The following is an 18679-nucleotide window of genomic DNA, read 5'->3' on the forward strand; positions in this document are numbered from 1 at the left end:
CGGTGTGAGCGGCGGCACGCGGGGCCGCCCGTCCTGGACCCCGGGGTGGGGACGATGTGGGGCCCGGAGCACGTTGATTTGCAGGGCCCGGAACCGGTTGATTTATGGGGCCCGGAGCTGGTTGATTTGTAGGGCTGGGAGCCGGTTGGTTTGTAGAGCTGGGAGCCGGTTGATCTGTAGGGCCCGGAGCCGGTGGGTTTGCTCTGTCCGCCATCGAGGAGCCTTCATCTCACAGCCCCCGTTCAGCCCACGCACCTTGGCCCCTGCCCGCAGCCGCCCCCCAGCCCCGCGTCCCCGGGGGTCGCACGGGGCTGGCGCCTCGTCCCCTGGGGGCAGCGCAGGCGGCAGGGCAGGACCGGGGGCTGGGGGGCACCGGACAAGAAGAGGGGAAACAATGCGGAGAGGAAAAGCAAGTTTATATATTTAGTCGGGCCAGCGGCAGCAGCCCTCCCTGCTCCTGGGGAGGAGCGGGCCGGGAAGGGAAGCGGCGGCACCGCCGGGAGGTGCTGAGCCCCGGTGCTGAGCACGGCCCAAGGCCTCCCTCGCCCGCCTGCCAGGAGCAGCCCCGGCGTCCCCACGTGCGTCCGCAGCTCCCCCGGGGCGAAGCTGCCGAGGCGAGCGAGCGGCCTCCTGCCCTCCCGCCGGCTCCCGCGGGGCCGGGGCGATGCTGCGGCGCTGGCTGCGTGCGTGAGAGCCGGAGCGTGGCAGCCCCGGGGGGGAGTTGCGGGGTGCGATCCGAGCGCTGCCGTGCTGCGGGGGACGGAGCGAAGCCGGCGGGAAGCAGGGAACGGGGAGGGAAAGCGCAAGGACGGGGGTGCGAGCCTGAGCCGTGCCGGGCCCCCTGGAGGAAGCAGGGGCTGAGGAATACTCAAGGTGTCGAGGCCGCTCCCTGATGGTCGAGCGCCTGGCGAGGCACCGGCACATCCCGAATGCCTTCTGGCAACGAATTTCACCTGGTGCTGGCTTCTCCGGCACCGCCGCCTGCCTTCGCCCTCTCCCCGGCCAGCGAGCAGGCACCTTGCTGCCCGCTGCCACCGCAGAGGGGGGGACGCGGCGCCCCAGCTCTGCGTGCTGCCTGCCCCGGGGAGGGTTTTGGCAGGCAGACCTTTACCCCAAGCACGGGAACGGGCGCCCACCCTGCCCCTGCAACGGCAGCGCCGCGGGGAGCAGCGGCAGGCGCGGGCTGTGGGAACGTGGCGGCGGCCGGGCTTCGGGGTGAGCCTGTCCTGGCACCGCGCGGTCCTCGGGAGGGGAGAGCGGAGCAGACCCGCCTGCGCGCCGCGGGGCTCGCTCAGCTTCGCCTTCACCCTGCAAATCCCCGGGATTTGCTCGGTTCTCCCCTCCCGCCTGCGGGGCACGGCGCAGATCCTCTGCCCCGCAGCGCGGGGGCTTGCTGCCCGCTCGGCCTGGCACGGGGAGCCGGGGTCCGGTGGGCTGGGCAGGCTGCTTGGCGCGAAGCTTTCTTGACGCCAGGGCTTTGCTCACAGAGGGCGCTTGGGTTTTGCAGGTGTACAGCCGTTATTATCTTGGTTTTAGCACTCTCCAGCTGGGCTGGGTCCCTGTCGCTCAGAGCTCGTCTTCAGGGCCGGTGGCTGGAGGGCTCTCACGCAGCCTGTGGCAGGAATGGTCTCCGAGGGTGATTTTTGACGTGTGTAAGAAAAAACAGTCCCGTGTTCCTAGTGTTCCTGTGTGCTAAAACTAAAATATAAAATACACCTCGTCCTAGCAGGCAGGGGATTGGCGTCGGCTCTGCAGGGTAGTAAAGATGCTTGGTGTACGTTTCCCCCGGGGCACCGGGGCGGAGAGATCTCAAACTGTGACTGGTTCCGCGTTCAGCCGTCCGTCCGCAACCCTTCCGCGCCGCCGCGGCTCCTACTCACTGTCACTCTTGTCCACCAGTACCGCGTCGGACTCCTCCGTGATCTCCAGCAGCGTGTGCATCTCGGGGCTCTCCCCGCGCATCAGATCCGAGTTTTCTCCCTCCTCTCCGCCAACCTCCACCAGCTCCGTGGCTTTGACTTCCACCTCGCCCTCTCTTATCTTCTTGACGTGGAAAGTGAAGGGTGGCACTTTGTAGACGGCTGTCTTGGACCTGGCGTAGATGGTGTGGTCGGGGGTGAAGGACTTCCTCAGTTTGTCCCGAGAGGTCTTCATCTTCTCCCTCCTCTCGTTAGTCACAATCTTGGTGCCCAGTTTGTTCATCCTCTTCTCCAGGTTGTGGCGGGTCTTCTCCAAGTTGTGGCGGGTCTTCTCCAGGTTTTCCTTGGTCTTTAGCTTAGTCTTCTCCATCTTCTCCTTTGAGAAGGCCTTCTTAAAGTCATCCACTCTCTTCATGCCGCTCCTCTTGATGCGCTCTGCCCTTGACTCTTCGATAATCTCCTCGATCTCCACCTCCTCATCCGAGGAGAGCTGGATGTGATCCTCCTCCGCGTGGTCCTCGCCAGCCGGCACCTCCTCACCCTCGCCTTCCTTCTCTTGCTTCTCACCCTCCTTCAGGGACTTGCTGATGCTCAGCTTCGAGGGGAGCTTCACTTCATCCTGCAAGACACAGAGCGGAGCCAGTGAGACACGCACCCAGCCTCGCCACCCCCCGCCGCGCTCCGTGGTGCTGCCGAGCACAGCGACGGCTTGCGGCCGAGCAAACCCAGGCAGCCTCCGGCCCGGGCTCGTCCTCTCCGTCAGCACACCTGATAAATTACTCTAAAGAGGATCAGCTCTGTCCCACTGCGTCTTACGGCTCCGCTGTATTTCAGCTCCCGTACACCGCTCTGCGCACGCCGGGCCGGTTCCAAACCCACCACTCACCCCGGCTGGGAGAGAAGAGGCAGGCGAGCACTGGGACTGGAGACTTCTCCCTTCCTCCTCTGCCCCTGCCACAGCCCCGTCCCCTCCTGCTTCATCCTCGTCCCAGAGCCCCCAGGTCCGACAGGCTCTGTCTGTCCCCTCGGATCCTGCAGCTGAGCCCGTCCCCACACGCAGAGGCTGCTCTGCCCACGTCCCACGCCACGGACATGGGGAGGATGAGGCAGCAGGACAAACCACGGAGAATCCCTAATCCTGCAAACAGCAGGGCAAAGCCAGAGCCTCCCAGGAGCTTCCCGCTGCAGCACGCCATCCCTCTCCCTCGCAAGAAGCGAGCAGCAGCCTGCCCAGGGACCAGCGGCTGTGGGACAGCCCAGGCGTCCTGGCTGCTCGCCCCGAAAAGTGCCCAAACCTGCGGGCAGGGCAGGGCAGAGCTGCCCTGCAAGGCGCACGGCGACGCTGCGGCTCTGGGGCTGCATCTTCCCCCCCCTGCCCCAGGGCTCCTGCAGCAAAGGAGGGAAGGAGACGGGCAGCAGGAGCCCGGGAGGAAATGCCAGGCGTTATTTATAGCCCTGCGCCTGGTGGCTCAGCGTGCTGGAGCACAGCACACCTCCGCTGTGCACCTAAGAAGCACCCAGCAACGGTGCTCGTGCGTGGGAGCAGAGACCGGGAGCTGGAGCCATCGAAGCGCGGGGGAGCCGTCACGGAAAGCTCCCAAACCCAGGGCTCCTGCCTCGTTCCTGCCTTTCCAGCCCCGGTCTCTCGGCCGAGACCCCTCCAGGGCGGAGGACGTGGGCTGTGTCTGCCCGGTGGGCACGCAGGCTCCAGCCGCACCCAGCCCGCAGCCGGGGTGGTGGAAATGCTGGCAGCCGGCAGCGGCAGCGCTCGCTTTCCCAACAGCCCTTGACCGGGGCGTTGTTTTCGCGGAGATGTGCCTGCACCGCGGCTGGAAAGCTCGCACAGGGCTGTGAGCCGAGAAGCAGCTGCCTCAGCGGGCACTCGCCTCTCTGATCCACCCACCCCCGGCACCGCCTGCCCGCGGCAGGACCCTGCTCCTGCTCCCACGCGAGCTGCTGAAGCATCCTCTGCCCCTCTGCCACGTTGTGTTCCCCTGCGTCTTCCCCCCCCATCAGCCCAAACCCCTTCCTGCGGCTTGTCTTCTCCTCCCAGTGATCCCAGTGCCCATCCCAGTGCGGCGCTGGGCTGCAGGTGGCAGCACAATCCGGCCCCGGGCACCCGGGCACGCCGCCCAGCCCGGCCTTGACCCTTGGGTCTGCGCTCAGCCTTTCCCAAGGCCTGCAGGGATCCAGATGCGGGGCCGGGCCATCTCCCGGGACGGAGCGCACAGCCCTGTTTTTCCCATTTCAGCGCTGGGGAGCTCGGTCAGGGCTCTGTCCGAGCCAGTATCCGAAGGAGGCAGGAGACGACGGGTCCTGAGGCGCAGCGGGGTTACGCTGTCTCTGCTGGGGACAGAAGGCGAATTCATTCAGCTTCTCCGCTCCCCTGGGTCAGCCAAGTTTGTGATCCCTGCGGCAGAGGACAAGCATGTGCACAGGAGAGGCGCTCGGGCCAGGAGAGGGGCACAGGTCTGGGGCGGGATTGGTTTTCATCCGAGCAGCACATAGCGTGCGGCCCTGCCGCCATGAATCACCTCCGTGTTCCCAGCACAGGCTGGAAATAGCCCCTCACTGTACAAAGCCTCGCAGCTGCGGGGCTGCAGCCCATGGCCCAGAAATTCATTGCCCGAGTTGTTTTAACCTACGGAGCTGGGAGGGCGAGGCGCGGAGCAGCAAGCCGGGCACGGCCAGAAAGCCGGCAGGAAGGAGGCACGGCCGCCACTTAGCCCGAACGTGCTCGGAGCGGAGACTGCGGGGCTGAGATCTGGAGAAAACTCTGCGGGGCTGAGATCTGGAGGACTCGGGTGGGTTGAGATACGGAGAAGACTCCGCGGGGTTGAGATCTGGAGAGGACGACGGGAAAGCAGGACACCCAGGTGCCACTCCCAGCCCCGCAGGGGACAGGACTCGATGGGAGCAAGGACCGGGGGTCCCGGCACAACACCGGCTGTGGCCACTGCACCGACCCGGCCGCAAGCCAACGAGCCACGCAGATGTCAAGAGCCGGGACGTGCCGGTCATCACACCGTCAGAACAGCCCCTGGGGACAGGTCCCCGAGGAGCCACGCTGCCCCCAGACCTGGTTCTGTGCAGGTTTCTTCGGCGCTGCCTCTGCGCCAGCCCGGCGGGCCCGCGGCGGCCGGGGACGTCCCGGCCCCTCGTGCGGTGCCAGAAGGGACAGCGCGTTCGCGCGCCACGCGAGTGGAATGCGAAAGTGGGATGTTTTCGGTTGTTTTCTCATTCTTCCCCAAGAACAGCGCTGCTCCTTGGGCAAGGAGATCTAGAAATGAGGGGGGATCTGAGGACAAGTGTGTAAACGGTGACAAACGAGCGCCACGGCTCAGCGAAGGGGTTGCCGTGCCGTGGTCAGAGTGCAAAGTCTGGGGGTCTCGTTCCTGGATTTTATTCGAACAGAAAGCTGCAATGGACGAGGCTCTTCACCCCTTGAACCTCAGCTCGGGTCTCAGATGCTTTCTGGAGGTGAAGGTGACGCACCAACACGTGTTTTCTCCATTTCATTAGCCGCTTCAGGAGAAAACAATGCCCACGCTCTCAAGAGGGCCAGGTCAGGCCGGAGTAAATTCCCACCGCTAGGAAGCCGGGACCACGTCCTCCACAACAACACCTGCTGGAGCAATCCCCGAGACTCGCACAGACCCTGGCCCCACGGAGCCAAGAACATCAGGAACTCCAGCACTTCCTTCCCTCCGCGTCAACACAATGAGCCAGAACAAAGGCATCCCCCGCTCCCCCTGGCGCGACTGTCACTGGAAATGGGCCATATCCTGCGCGCTCCGATACCTATCAGCCCCTTGTTAACTCCAGAGCATGTGCGTCCGAAAAGAAACACCAGCGCAAAACCCCCACGTCTGCCGCGTAGGATAACCGCCATCCCTGGTGTTAGAACCATCAAATTTTGTCTTCTCACTGAGTTTTTCCGATGCAGCTGAACGGGTCGCAGCGGCAGCTGTGGTGTCCCTCCCGACAGCCCCAGAAATCTGCTCCCCTCGCAGGCGCGAAGGCGCAGTTCCCACTGGGCAGCCTTGCTCCGGTTGGGGTGAAGGTGCCGCTCTCGGCAGTCCGTCCCATTGCATTCTGAGAGGAGCAGCTGACCCTAATTCCCCCAAACCGTACCCGTTTACCCATTTACACGCAGCCCAGAGGCACTGCGGACTCGGACTCTGCTCGCACCTCTCTCAAGGCACCCTTCTTGCTCAAACACCGAAGGCTCCGCACAGCTCTCTCCGTAAGGAGGCCCCCACACGCCCCAACCCCAACCCCGGGCCGTTTCCTAGAGCTCACCTCCAGCTGTGTTCGGGGAACCCTTTGCAACTCTCCCCTGTTCCCTTTCCAGCAGGGCCTGAAAACGAAGGCAGGGTGGCCAGGGGGGCACCGTGCCCACTGCAGGGCCTTCACGCCAGCCCGGGGGCTCGGGGCAGCACCTCTCTTTTTTATGATTTCTGGTACGATTCCTACGTTTCTTCCCTGACTCTTCTTCGGCCTGACCGCTTACCCTAGTGGTAGATAACCGGCTGGAGGACAGCTGCTGGATTTTCAGCAGCGTTTTAATTCGGGTCGCTCTCCCGACTTTACATCGACCCGCACTGAGGGAGCGTTGCTGCGGACCGAGCTCCAGGTTTGGCACTGGGCAGGGGTGCGAGAGCCACCAGCAGCTCCGGCGTGCCGCGGCGGGGACAGGAGCGCTGCTGCCGAGCATCCCCAGCATGTCGCTCCCAGCTGCACCCAAACGTCCCAGCAAGGATCTTCTCCTCCGTGCCTGGCGGGACAGGCACGCTCGGGTCCCCTCCCCACGCTGTGACAGCAGCGAGGGACAATGGGGATCCGCTGGAACAATCAGGAACCATCCCGGGGCCACGGGTGGCTGCCGCCCAAATCCCCGCTCAGGGCAAGGCACTGTGCTGCGTGCGCTTTGTCGCGCTCGTGACCCGTCCAGATGAGCCGCAGTTTTAGCAGCAGGCATTCCAACCGCTCTATTTTTACTGGGAAAACGCTGACCCTTGAAGTGGGCGAGTCCAAAGTCCTGGGTCTTGGCATCCCTGCGTGGTGGGGCGTCCGAACGCTCCGTCCCCATCGGCAGATGCAAACCAACCCTGTTCTCTGAGGCAGCCTGAGTCCAGCTGGCACAAAGACAGCGGGTAAACAAGATTTCGCAGCAGATTTTTATCCCGAGACGACAAAAATCTTCCCGCTCTGTGCACGCAGCACAGATACGCCCAGCACAGCGTGTCCCTGCGTGTGCCGAACCGAGCAACGAGCCCCTGCCAGCCCGATGTGCTTCACGTTCGGCTCCGGCTCCCGTTCGACCGTTCCGCTTTCCTTTCACCCCTTTACAGCCTGCCGCCCCAAAGCCCATTTCATAATCTGACACGTGCAGCTGCGCCGTCCCTTCGGCACGGAGCTCCCCGGGGGGAGCAGCTCACTTCGGGGCGCTCCCTGCCCGCTCGCGGAGCCCACGGCACCGGCAGCCTGCCCGCCCGGAGACCCGGGGGGGGCACCCGGCAGGGGCTCGCGCACCGTCCCCAGCTGGCTGCCAGCTGGCAGGGGGCCGAAGCGCCCCGTGTTGGTTCTGCTTCCAGCCATTCAAAGCTGCTCGGGTCTCCGCTTTGCTCCGCTAAGCGGGCCTTTTTTCATCTGGCTTTGTTTTCGGAGCCCCGAGTTCCCTCGCAGTGAGTCAGCCGGGGCCGCGCGCATTCCGCCCGGTTGCCACAACACGGGTAAACACGTCCCCTTGTCACACGCGGGGGGCCAACGAGACACAACGCCGAGCCGCGTTCCCAGCCCCGCGGAGCTCCCCAAGGGCTGCGGAATCGCCAGCAAACCCGGGGAACGCTCCCAAAGCTCCTGAAGGGCCCCTGGATTGCTGTCGAAGAGAGGGCTCGTTTTATCGGCATGTTAAAAAAAATAATAAAAAATAAAAGAGTCCCAGCACTCCCAGCCGGTCTGATCTCCAGTTCGGAGGTTTAATGGAAGGACCGAGGCATTTTTCACACGCGCATGCTAATCACATCTGCAATTCATTTCGTTCAGCTATTTTTACGCGGCTGCAAGAGCACACGGGGTTGGGTTTGGTTGACATGCAGCTGTAACATGCAGAGCACGACCAGCTCGCGTCCCCCCCCCGTCCTCCTGTGACCAAAAAGGGCCGATCCTGGCTGGCGGCGGCTGGGCCTGAGCTCGCTGCACCCCCTGCGCCCTTCCCCTGCCCACCCAGGGCAGGGCGGACAAGCCGTGGCCCGGGGGAGGCTGCGGGAGGAATTACAAGCATCTGGGCACAAGGCAGCCTTCCAGGTCAGGCTGAGCCCCGCCAGAGAAGTAAAAGTTCTGCTGCTCCCACAGCCGCGCGACCTGCTTCGCTCTGCCCGTCCTCTGAGGATGCTTTGCTGTGCTCGCCTTCCAGCAGTGCCAAGGGAAGGAGGATTCAGGTATCGCTGCGTAACAGCAACGTGCCTGATAGCCACCCAGGAGAGCTCGGGGACTTCGAGATGCCCTGCACGGAAAAGGGGAAGGCTGTGCTTCCTTCTTTCAGCACCTTGATGGAAAAGGCTTTGCCTTGGGAGATAATTGCTTTCAGGCTCTTGGTGTATCCCTAACGATAACTGTGGGGTTTTGCTTGCTTGTCATTTTAAATATCTCGTCACTCTCCTTGAAAAGGAAAAGTTTTCACTGGCAGCTTCTGCCAGATACCCAGATTCCTGCGCTGAGTTCACCTTCGCCTGGCTCTCCTTCTGCTCCTTTCCTCCGACGGGACGGCATTTTGTACGAAACTGAGCGATCACCCCGAGCGCAGGCAACTGGAGACTGAGATATTCTCTCCAGCAGCCACACAATAAAAAGAAGCGTAGCGGGGCACTGTGCCCGGCCACCCTTATAACTTGAGATAAGTGGTAGGGAAATACCTGTCAAAGTCCCTGCCCTCTCCAGGTGCGTGCGAAGTGTAGTCCCTAGGGAACAGAGCCCGGCACTGAACAGAAACGGGTGCTGCACTGCTCGCCTGGGACAGATTTAGTTTTACACCATGCAGTTCGTGCTATTAAAAACGTCTCCAAACCATTTCACAAACACCCACAAAAACCTTACGGCAAGTCTGAGGAGGTCGGTATTATCAAGCCTGGATTTCAGAGGGAGAAACCGAGGCTCAGAAAACGGGCAGGATTTGCCCAGCCACGGCACGACTAACAGGGCCAACTGCACCTGGCTGCCAGTGCTCTGCGCAAGCCGTACGGCGATGCCTCCCTCCCTGGCGGCAGAGGTAGCGTGAGACAAGTCCCGTAATGCCCGAGAGAAAACGACAGCTCCTCAGCTCCCGTCCTAACGCCGGCAGCAGCATGCAGCAAACAGCGAGCGGATTAGTCAACAAGCAGAGGCGCTTCTGGCAGCTGCAAGGATCAGCCCTGCAGGTCCAAAGGCTTGCAGCAGCCTCAGACAGGCGGGGAAGGCAAAGGCGCTGGAATTGGCAGCTTTCAGAGGTTCAGAAGAGGTTTGAAACAATCTTCGGGGGTTCTCCTCCGAGGCCCTGAGACTGCCGCCTCCTCTCACGTCTTCTGCTGGGTTGGGCCACGGCACTTTGGGCAGCGCGGGCGTGGGGAAGCGTTCCTGGAGAGGGCTCAGAGGGCAGTCCCTGGCGCAGGCTCACAGGGCGCACTCTGCATCTTCTCGGGCTGAGGTGAGGAAAACGGCATTTCAATGGCCGGCGGAAAGGAAGCACAGTGGAAAAAACTTACCGTCTCCCCGCTGGCCGATCTGGTTAGGAATATTGCCAACAAACATAATCCCCCGTTAGTGTAAGCACAGGCAGAAGGGAAAGACACGGCGGGATTTAGCAAAGGGAGAAGGCAGGCAGCAAAATGTGACAAAAGACAGTCAGCAAAGATTTATGAGAAGGAAGAGTATCTTCCTCTACCTCACGACAAGCCCTAGGAAATGCAGAATCCCCGCTGTGATTTCATGCACGTTTATGTTGAATGCTGCCTTAGGGTCAGACCCTGCTCTCTTTTCACGCTGCTGTTCAGAGTGGTTTGAGACAAGTTACGCTGGAGATACCTCCACTTCGTTCGGGTGTAGCTGAGAGCAGAGCTTGTTTCGATGTGTGAGATTCTGAAAAGACAGAGACTGTAAATTCTGTACTTGTTAACTCAAATACACGAGCTGGGGAGATGGAAAAAGCCGTGTGCGATTCCAGAACTCCATCCACCCGGCTTTTCAGAGCACTGACAATGCCCTGAACCAGCTGGACAATGCCCAGCAGCTCAGACAGCTCCGCTCAGCGACGCAGCAAATTCGCTCCCCGCAACATCAGAACCTCTCTCGTCTGCTAAACGCATCCTGAGGACAGCGGGTGGCTACTCAGCAGCCCGAGGAGCAGCTGGCATGTAAAATTAACCCCTCCAAATGCAAAAAGCTTGGCTTTGACTCTTACGGTCCAAAAGCTGGACGGATTTTGTCCATAGTGTCACAAGAGGTCCAGAAAAAGAGAAGCTTTGAATCCTTTGCAAGACTACTGAACCCTGCAGTGAGAAGTCACCAGAACAACGCTGCTGAGACAAAGGAAAAGCTCTAAAATATGAGGGGAAAAGGCAAAATAGGTTGGGATTAGATAAATGTTAAAGGGATAAACTAATTCCTTCTCAAGCAGCATCTCCCTGACTAGCAGAAGCTGTTCTACCCTCTGTAATTTTGTGCATTGTGCAATCTTTCTGGCACCTTTTTCGAGCAAGCATCTCTAGTTACTCCGTGTCCTAGAAGTTATCTCTTAAAAGGCCGTATCTTCTTCATTAGCTGGTGAGAATGAGCAGCTTGGTACAGGCGCTGGAGCAAGTTCAAACTTGATGGTGAAGGGCCAGGGAGGAACGGTGCAGGGAGTCCTCGCTGCGAAGGAGGCTGTGTTTGGAAAAAATGCTTTTGCCTAACAGTGAGTCAGAAGAAAGGCAGGTCTGTAGGAAACAGCCAAATAAATAGACTGCAGAGAGAAAAGGCTTTTTTTTTTTTTTTTTTTCTTCTCTCTCTGTCAGAAGAAAAATGTTTTGATTCTATTATCAGTCTGTTTGCACAACTGGCTCCTCCCGGATAAACCTGTCCCAGCTGATTAATAACTCCAGACCTACTTCTGAGCAGCAAACCAATAAAGATGGACTTTGCCTTACAGATGATAGGCAGATGGATCAGTGCTGATACTGACATTTGCACCCTCACGTAACAGGTACAGACTAAACATCCTGAGACTTTTTATTCTAAATATTTGATTTTCCCTAACTGACACGGAGCATCTTTGTCTCTGGTCTTTGTCTTATCTCGCAGCTGGACAGCGCTGGGCAGGATTCCTCAGATACCTTATAACTTGGAGAAAATCTTCCAGAACTAAGAGGACAACGTTATCCTAAACAGGAAAAAGAAGGCTAAGCATGTTGCCTCGAAGCCTAGGAGGCAGTACCGGGCTTTATGCTGCTCACAGATGCATCAGAGTGGAAACTGCATCCGTCTCTACTCGCTACTTGGATACAGACAGCATTTTATGCTTCTGGCCAGCGCCGCAGAGCAAGAAGCAGCTTCCACGAAGACGCAGGAAAAACCCCCAGCTGCACAAAGTCTGTGCGAGTCAAGCAGCGAGCTCGTTGGAAAAATGGCTCTGCTGGAGCTTAGCTTCTCGCTCCTCGCGCCCGCGGAGCCCTGCAGAAAGGAGCGTGCCCTGCCCGGAGCTGGGATGGAGCGACCGCGCTCTGACTCACCCGCGAGCAGCTCGGTGCCTGTTTGTGAGCAATGCTGGAGGGCGCAGGGGGAAGCGTGCCAGCCAGCGCGTCGCGCTTACTCAAAAGCATGAGAGCAACTAAGATGGGAGAAATGGAGATGATATGCGGGAACGCCGCTTCTTCCATGATGCTCGCATCCCTTGCGGTGTTCTGCGGGGCCCGTTACACCAAGCAGCCTTCACCAGCTGGTCGGACTCCCTTCCAGGGAGGGGCGCAGTCTGAGCACAGACCGGCTTCTTGAATCCTTTGGCTTCTAATCCCAGACCTGCAAACCGGGTTACATGTGGCCTCGACGGGTTAATTTGTGTCTGCTAAGCACTCTAATCTAGCTTACGAATGGGAAAATGAACCGCGATCTCACTGGGAACTAGAGCACAGCAGCCACCTTGCCCAGTGAGCACTGCGGGCAAATTCTGCTCTCGGTTATTCTGCTGTGTGCAGCGGCCCTGCTGGCATCACAGACATGATGACAAAAGCTCAGATCCACTGCTGGTAGGCACCAGAGATGCCTGCGAGAAGAATATGTGATTAGAAGGGATATTACCTTTGGTTTTATTTTTATGAGCCACTAAAAATCTAATCTAACCCTATCGCAACTGGCTGAGAAACCTCTGGCCCTTTGCTCTGAGACGATTTATTGCTGCACAGCTCAGTGTGTCACGTTAGTGCTGAAAGGGTTTCAGCAAAACAAACAGTCCTGGCACTAGCTGCTTATAAATAATACCTGAGGGATGAAATATTAATGAGGTCGATTCCGAGCTGCAACAGAGAAACCCACGATCCAGAGCTGTCTTTTGGTAGAAAGACTGACAATTTGCACTGGGGAAAACCCTGGAAACGAGAGCCATTAACATCCTGAAATCCTTCAGGGTCACAGTCTCCTCTGAACCATTATCCTGAGACTTTTATAGTCCAGCAACACGCAGAGAATACGACGGGATCGTTGCCCATCGGGACATCAACACGGTGCCCTTACAACGGAGGGAGAACACACAGCTGAAGTCGGGGCTGCAGCCCGAAGGAAACGACTGGAACAAGATTTCCCCCCTTCCCTGGGATGGCAATCTTTCACCTCTCATTTTGCTACTTCTGTGGCCAAAAGTAGGAGAAGAGAAGAAGATACAACAGCTTTCTGGGTTGATATTCCCACAAAAAAAAAAAAAAGATGCCTGTAGTTGGGCAAACTCCGCTGAATCCAAGCTCTGTAAGGCACACGGGCTGTTATTTGGGACGGCAGATCGCTCCGGTAATCACAAACTCTCTGGTGTCCTTAGACGCATACGGTTTTCATTTCAGAACAATTAATTTGAAACGAAACCGTAGCTGGGGGCAGCCAAAATGCTGCTGAGGACGGGGAGAAAAGCGACAGCCGCGGGGAAGTCGGGTGCGGCTGCTGCAGAGGCAGGAGCTGCCCGTGCGCCCTGCGCTGCCGGCGGCTCTCCTCCCGGAGCCCCGCGCTCTGCTTTGGGGAGCGCAGCCCCCAAAAAGCTCAGATCTGGCTTCCGAATCCGCCACGGCAAGGCGTGGGTTTGAAATTCGTCCCTCCTCCCTGTGATCTTACTGCTCCCATCCGTATAAGGCCCACTGGAGGCACAAAAGCCAAGCCGTGCTATTTATACTCCCCGCGCAGCCCTACCTACCCCACTCATTGTACCGCCGGCGGTCGCTTTCGGCCCTGCTGCAGTAACTTCCCAGCCCTTCCCCGGCAAAACTCCGCTCCTTGCAGGGCTCTGAGCAGCTGCTGGGTTCAAACAAAGAGCAGAGAAGTCCTGCAGGAGCTCCCGACCCTGCGAAACCCTCGGGAATTCGTATTTCGTATAAATGAAGCCGTACATCATGAGCCAGGCTTTCCCTAGAGCTCAGCTCCCACACAAGCCTCAAAAGAAAGGACCGGCACATTTCAGAAACTCAACACCCAGTACGTGTGCCGAGGGCTGCGAGCGTTCAGATGCCCGGCTGTAAGAAAAACCAGGCCCTTGACATTTACAGGAATAGGTTTAATTGTCAAAAAAAAAAAAAATTTTGGAGGAAAAACCCCGTGCTTACATAACTGCTGACACGTGCTGCTCGTCCGATGAATGAGGCGCCCTGCCTGGTCTGGGCGCGCAGCTTTGTGCATTAGGCTCCCATTATTTCACCGTGAACTGCAGTAACCAGCCCAGTTTCTTCTGTCTAAACCCAGGGTATTTGGGATGAAATCGCTTCGTTTTGTTTTCGTTAGCAGCCGCTCTAACCGGGTTTGGTACTTCGGTGTCCTAATTTCTCTGCAAGGCAGGAGCCTGGGACCGAAGGCACGAAAGGAGCGCTGAGGAGCTCCGTACGTGCTGCTAACAAACGCACGCAGCCATCCGACACCAAAAATTGTAGGAAGGAAAGTCCAGTTTCTGATAAGAACGCTGAACTTTGTTCACATGAGTGGTGTCACCTTTATTCGGTGGACTCATTTTCAAAAAGTTAAGCCCGTAGGAAAACTCTTACCTCGGCGCCGATCAGAGCAGCCCCCGACACAACCAGGTCAGAGTGTATTTGAGAAAATGAGCAAAAGCAAGTGTGCCTACATCTGTTGCTGCAGGTGATGTCCGTAAACGTTCTGCCTAATGCCTTGCTCTCAGCAGGCCCCCGCGGACGTGATTTTCAGTACTGAACTTCTTCCCCCACATTTTAAAACTAACACAGACGCGCTTTAGGCTCATCTCCGCAGGTCAAGCCGAATACAATTTGATTTTCACTTCTTCCTAAGCTAACAGCTAGCAAAATCTAACACTTGCATGCAGTTTGACCTCTTCTCTCAAGGTGCCAAAAGATCTTATTTGCACTCCTGAAATAGTCCCTTCCGTAGCTGCTGGAGACCCAGCATTCATCGCTGGGAGAAGAACCGAAAATCTATAACCTGGAAAGAGCTGATTTGTCTGTAACACCTTTTATTTCTTCAAACCTCAGAATTGTGCAATATTAAATCTGTTTAGAGCATGATGACTGAATAGCCATCGCTGTTTTTATGTGATATTTGGTGTCTCGAGTTTGTCTCTTCTCCAGAAGAGAAGACCAATAAATCTTTGCATTTTTATCCACAGCAACTGAAAACACAATTACACAGGGAAGTTAATCACAGCTTTCCAAAGGCGGCTTTTTCTGAGTTAGAAAGTAGCAATAATGTTGTTCCCCATGACAGAACTAATTAGATTTCCAAGAGACTACATAACTTAAGCTTTGATAGGCGGTTGGATCTTCAGAAGCAAAACACTGAATTAGACAAACGTTATTTTGTAATTTGGCTGTTTGTTTTTATGATAGACACAGTTAGGAAAAAATAGTAATTTCCACATTTAAACCCCCAGGGTGGAGGCCACTGTAAAGCTTTGGCTTTACAGACTGTTAATACATTGCAAATATTTCATCATTATTAAGACTAAAACACAGAAGGATATTAGTAAATGGGTAATCTGGAGAGAATCAGTAAGGCTTCTTGCAACAAACAGCATCGTTTGATATCAGTAAAGCAGCACAACGTCATCCTTGGTTTGATAAATGCCTCTGCGATGTATACACAAAAACTATCACGTCTATCCTTGTCGAGTTTTACTATTTAAATGCATGAGAATAATCTGTTTTGCGTAACTCCAGGCAAAGTACCACTCTTGTCATTGATACGCCTAGAATTACCGACAGCAATAAAATATACAGATGAATAAATCAATACACAAAATTGTAACCCGATGTTTTGGCAAGTCTGCTCTGCAATTCCCAGTCAGCCTGTGTTAGAAATAATTTCTGAAGATTGGCATCTCCGTAATTACAGTAAGATGCAAGCTCTAAAAACACTGTTGTCCCAGGTAGGGGAAAAAAAAAGTAGGATAAAACTCCCCAAAGCCTAAAGCTACGCTTCCCAAATCCCCCCAAATGTTTAACTTCCATAAAATAGAAGCTTTTCACCAGTAAGAGAGACTCTTACACACAAGAGGTGCTTTTTCCTTACACCAAGCCACACCGTCCGGGTTTCTGTACAATGAAAATCTCGTGGTGATCTTTTTATGGAGTTCAATCTACAGATTAATGCAGCTATCAAAAAAACGTATCAGTTTTCTATATGAGAAATAATCACTGCAGCTCTGAGACAGACTGTAGACTGATATAATTTAGGAATATTTTCTGTTGACCAAAACTCTATGTTTGTGCTGTATGCGGAGGGCAGTGGTTATGCTGCAGAGGATGGCAAAAATACACCACGTTCTTTGAGGGGATTCCCTGCGGTCCTAATCCTACAATCCAATTTCTCGTTGCATGGGTCTGCCTTTGTCACAGCAACGCAGCACAAGAGTACTCTAGATAACGGTGTTTGTTACTCAGTCACATTAATATTCTTCTTGCCTAGTCCTTTCTAGTATTCACACATCAAAAACCCATCGTGGATTTTATTGTAAAATCCCTGATGCAGTTCCCTCTCATCTGATTCACTCAGAAGTTGCTCAGGCCTCATCGCATCAGTGTCAGTTTTGCCCAGATTTCCTTCAGAAGCTGATTTGTGTTTTTTAAAGTCAAAGAAAAGTTTTACTTTACATTCACGAGCAACACCAAAACCAAAACGAACAGCTCACAAACTGACTATCTCAATGTTTAGGATGCTTCCAAAGGACCCAGGAGCTTGCCAACTTCCTACCTATTTCCATAACCACATGGAATGTTTTGTTTAAACAATTCCCTTCACTCTTCTCATTTTGTAACGTTTGTGGCTTCTGCAGGACACTGAGAGAGTTCTATCGTATTTTTCCACGGTTAGGTCCGTCCTCCCAAAAAAAGCCTTTAAGGAGCTTGCAATAAATACAGCCATAAAACTGGTTACGTTGCCCGCAGGATCTGAATATGCTCGCGTGCTTCAGCCTTTCAGGCACGATAAAACTACAAATGCTTAAGCTCTGATTCACAGAGTTACACGGGCCCCACACTTGTTAGATTCCTGAGCCTACTATGATAAGCTCTCCCTTCAAACACTGTAGTGAGAAGTGTTTTCCATTTTTTTTTCCTGGTTTTCTTCTCTCTCTTCCCGGGATCAGCGCTAGGCACTTCTCTATTTGTCCCTGTCGCTGTCTAGTACTAACCCCGAGGCTTCCAGCTGAACCATTAACTATTTCACTCGCTTTTCTTTCGTGGCCCAACGTGAGAATTTGCTCTGACAAGGAAGACTAGCTCCAAACAGGAAAAGAGAAAAACGTATTCCTCCTTCTCCTCCTGTTTATTATTAAAGGAAAAATCCAACCCTTAACACGGGGGATGAACATGAAGCAGACTAAAGCCGTTACTGCAATTAGACAACTAGAGGACTCCAGACGTGCGGGTTACGGTGACGAGAATGTGGAAATAGTTCCAACACAATGGCAAAGGCAGACCCAAGAACTAATGAGCTCATGCAATTGTTCTGTATTTTCTCTAATGGCTCTGTCCTAGCCAGTGAGATTAACCCCGGTGCCGGGGTTACTGTGTCTTGTTGTTATAAAATGCACGTCCCAAATCTGAAATATTATCGCTCCCCACGGAGCACCACACATGTTGCCCCTCAGTAGAAAAGACGTTAGCGGACAGATTCACCGCCGAGCCTCCCAGACCCCAGTGCATTCCTGTTTGTTTTTTTTTCAGTTAAGCAGTAAATCGGGTTATTTTGGTACTTCTAATCCTTTGCAAGAAGTGCTTAGGGCCGTTCTCGCTATTTTCATTACAATTCCTGTTAAATGCAGCGACTCTGTCTTAGGACACACAGACGGCACTGAAACATGAATGAGAGCTATTTCAGACCCACCTCCGTTTGCAACACCAGCCAGTCAGGGGAACTGGGGCGAGTAGGGGACCGTGCAGTGTGTCAGAACCATCGGGGATGAAAACACCCGCTGACAGAGCGTAAAGAAGTCGCGGAACAGCTCCTTACCTGGTAGATCATGACTTTGAAATTCCTGCGTTTCAAGAGCTCCGCTTCGTTGGCCTCCAGCTTCTTTATCTGCCCAGCCTGCTTCTCCAGGTTCTGCCGAACCGTCTTCACGTTGACGCTCACCTTGCGCACTTTTTCCAGCATCTTGTTCACGGTGTTACTGGTGGTGGTGTGCGCCTTCGTCAGCTTGGTTAGCTCTCCTTGGATGCTGGTCACTGCGCTATCCATCTCTTGCTGTCTCTCCTCCAACTGGGTTTGGGTCAGCTGGATCTGATCCACTGCCCCGATGATCTTGTCCAGAAGGGTCAGCACCATCACGCCGTTGATCTGGTCTGATTTGATGGGTTCTTCGGGCGTTTGCTCCTCGGAGGCCTCGGAAGCAGTTGGTGGCTCGATAATTTGCAAAGTAGTATCCTCCATGATCGCTCGCGCAGCCCGGGGACGCTGTCACCGCAGGGAGAGAGGGGAGGGCAAACTAAACCCGAGCCTCAGCTAAACTCTGTGCTGGGAGACACGCCAGAAATGGAGAGCACAGTGTGCGAAGGTCTGTGCTGAAATTCAAATGGCACAGCCCTGCAAAGCTGTCCAGTGAAACTGCCCTGCAAAATTTTCCAGGCTTGCAGGTCATTGGCTGACTCCACCTCAGCTATATAAAAGGAGCCCGCTGCCAAATGCCTGATGACCCACCCTTTCTGAAATGATTAAAATAGTTGGAGGGGAGGCGATGGCTTTGCATGCAAACACAGGCACGGCTCAGCGAGGAATGCAAAGCTCTGGAACTCAAAAACCTCTTCTTTACCGTAAGTCTAGAGGCACGACAAGCAATGAGAGGAAAAAACAAAAACCTTGAGTAAACGGCTCGGGAAGCTGCTGGAAAGAAAGAAACACCACAGCTGTATATATTAAAGGAAGGCTGGGTTAAACAACTGCACGCGTTCAAGTGCAGCTGGAGAATTCAGATCTTTTGCCAACAGTTAGCCTTTTTTCCAGGATTTTGAGAGCCTGATTTTCAACACTGTGTAAAAAAAGCTGTGATTTGGATTGAGTAGTTACGGCACATAACCTCCTGGGTCATAAAA

General features: G+C 55.5%; 1 protein-coding gene and 1 long non-coding RNA gene across 2 annotated transcripts; both read right to left on the minus strand.

The window, feature by feature from the left end:
* Window positions 1-399: 399 nt before the first annotated feature.
* Window positions 400-18294, minus strand: CAVIN1 (caveolae associated protein 1). The gene is made up of 2 exons (XM_080565284.1): window positions 17601-18294; window positions 400-2538 (listed from the first exon to the last, which is right to left on the minus strand). Exons 1-2 carry the CDS (start codon window positions 18018-18020, stop codon window positions 1873-1875), a joined length of 1086 nt encoding a protein of 361 aa, XP_080421410.1. The 5' UTR covers window positions 18021-18294; the 3' UTR covers window positions 400-1872.
* LOC308181725 lies at window positions 2540-17594 on the minus strand. The gene is made up of 2 exons (XR_013941561.1): window positions 9841-17594; window positions 2540-9598 (listed from the first exon to the last, which is right to left on the minus strand). It is a non-coding gene; the product is annotated as an uncharacterized lncRNA (long non-coding RNA).
* Window positions 18295-18679: the final 385 nt, after the last annotated feature.

The sequence above is a fragment of the Anser brachyrhynchus genome (genome assembly GCF_964034855.1).
Source record: "Anser brachyrhynchus genome assembly, chromosome: 22".
NCBI classification, from domain to species: Eukaryota; Metazoa; Chordata; class Aves; order Anseriformes; family Anatidae; genus Anser; species Anser brachyrhynchus.

What these genes read in the sequence shown, in the direction of transcription:
- CAVIN1 (XM_080565284.1), bottom strand. Translation starts at nt 18,020, where the DNA reads ATGGAGGATACTACTTTGCAAATTATCGAGCCACCAACTGCTTCCGAG. An exon ending in TCAAAGTCATGATCTACCAG is followed by an intron (nt 2,539 to 17,600) that starts GTAAGGAGCTGT and finishes TGTGTCTTGCAG; the next exon opens with GATGAAGTGAAGCTCCCCTC.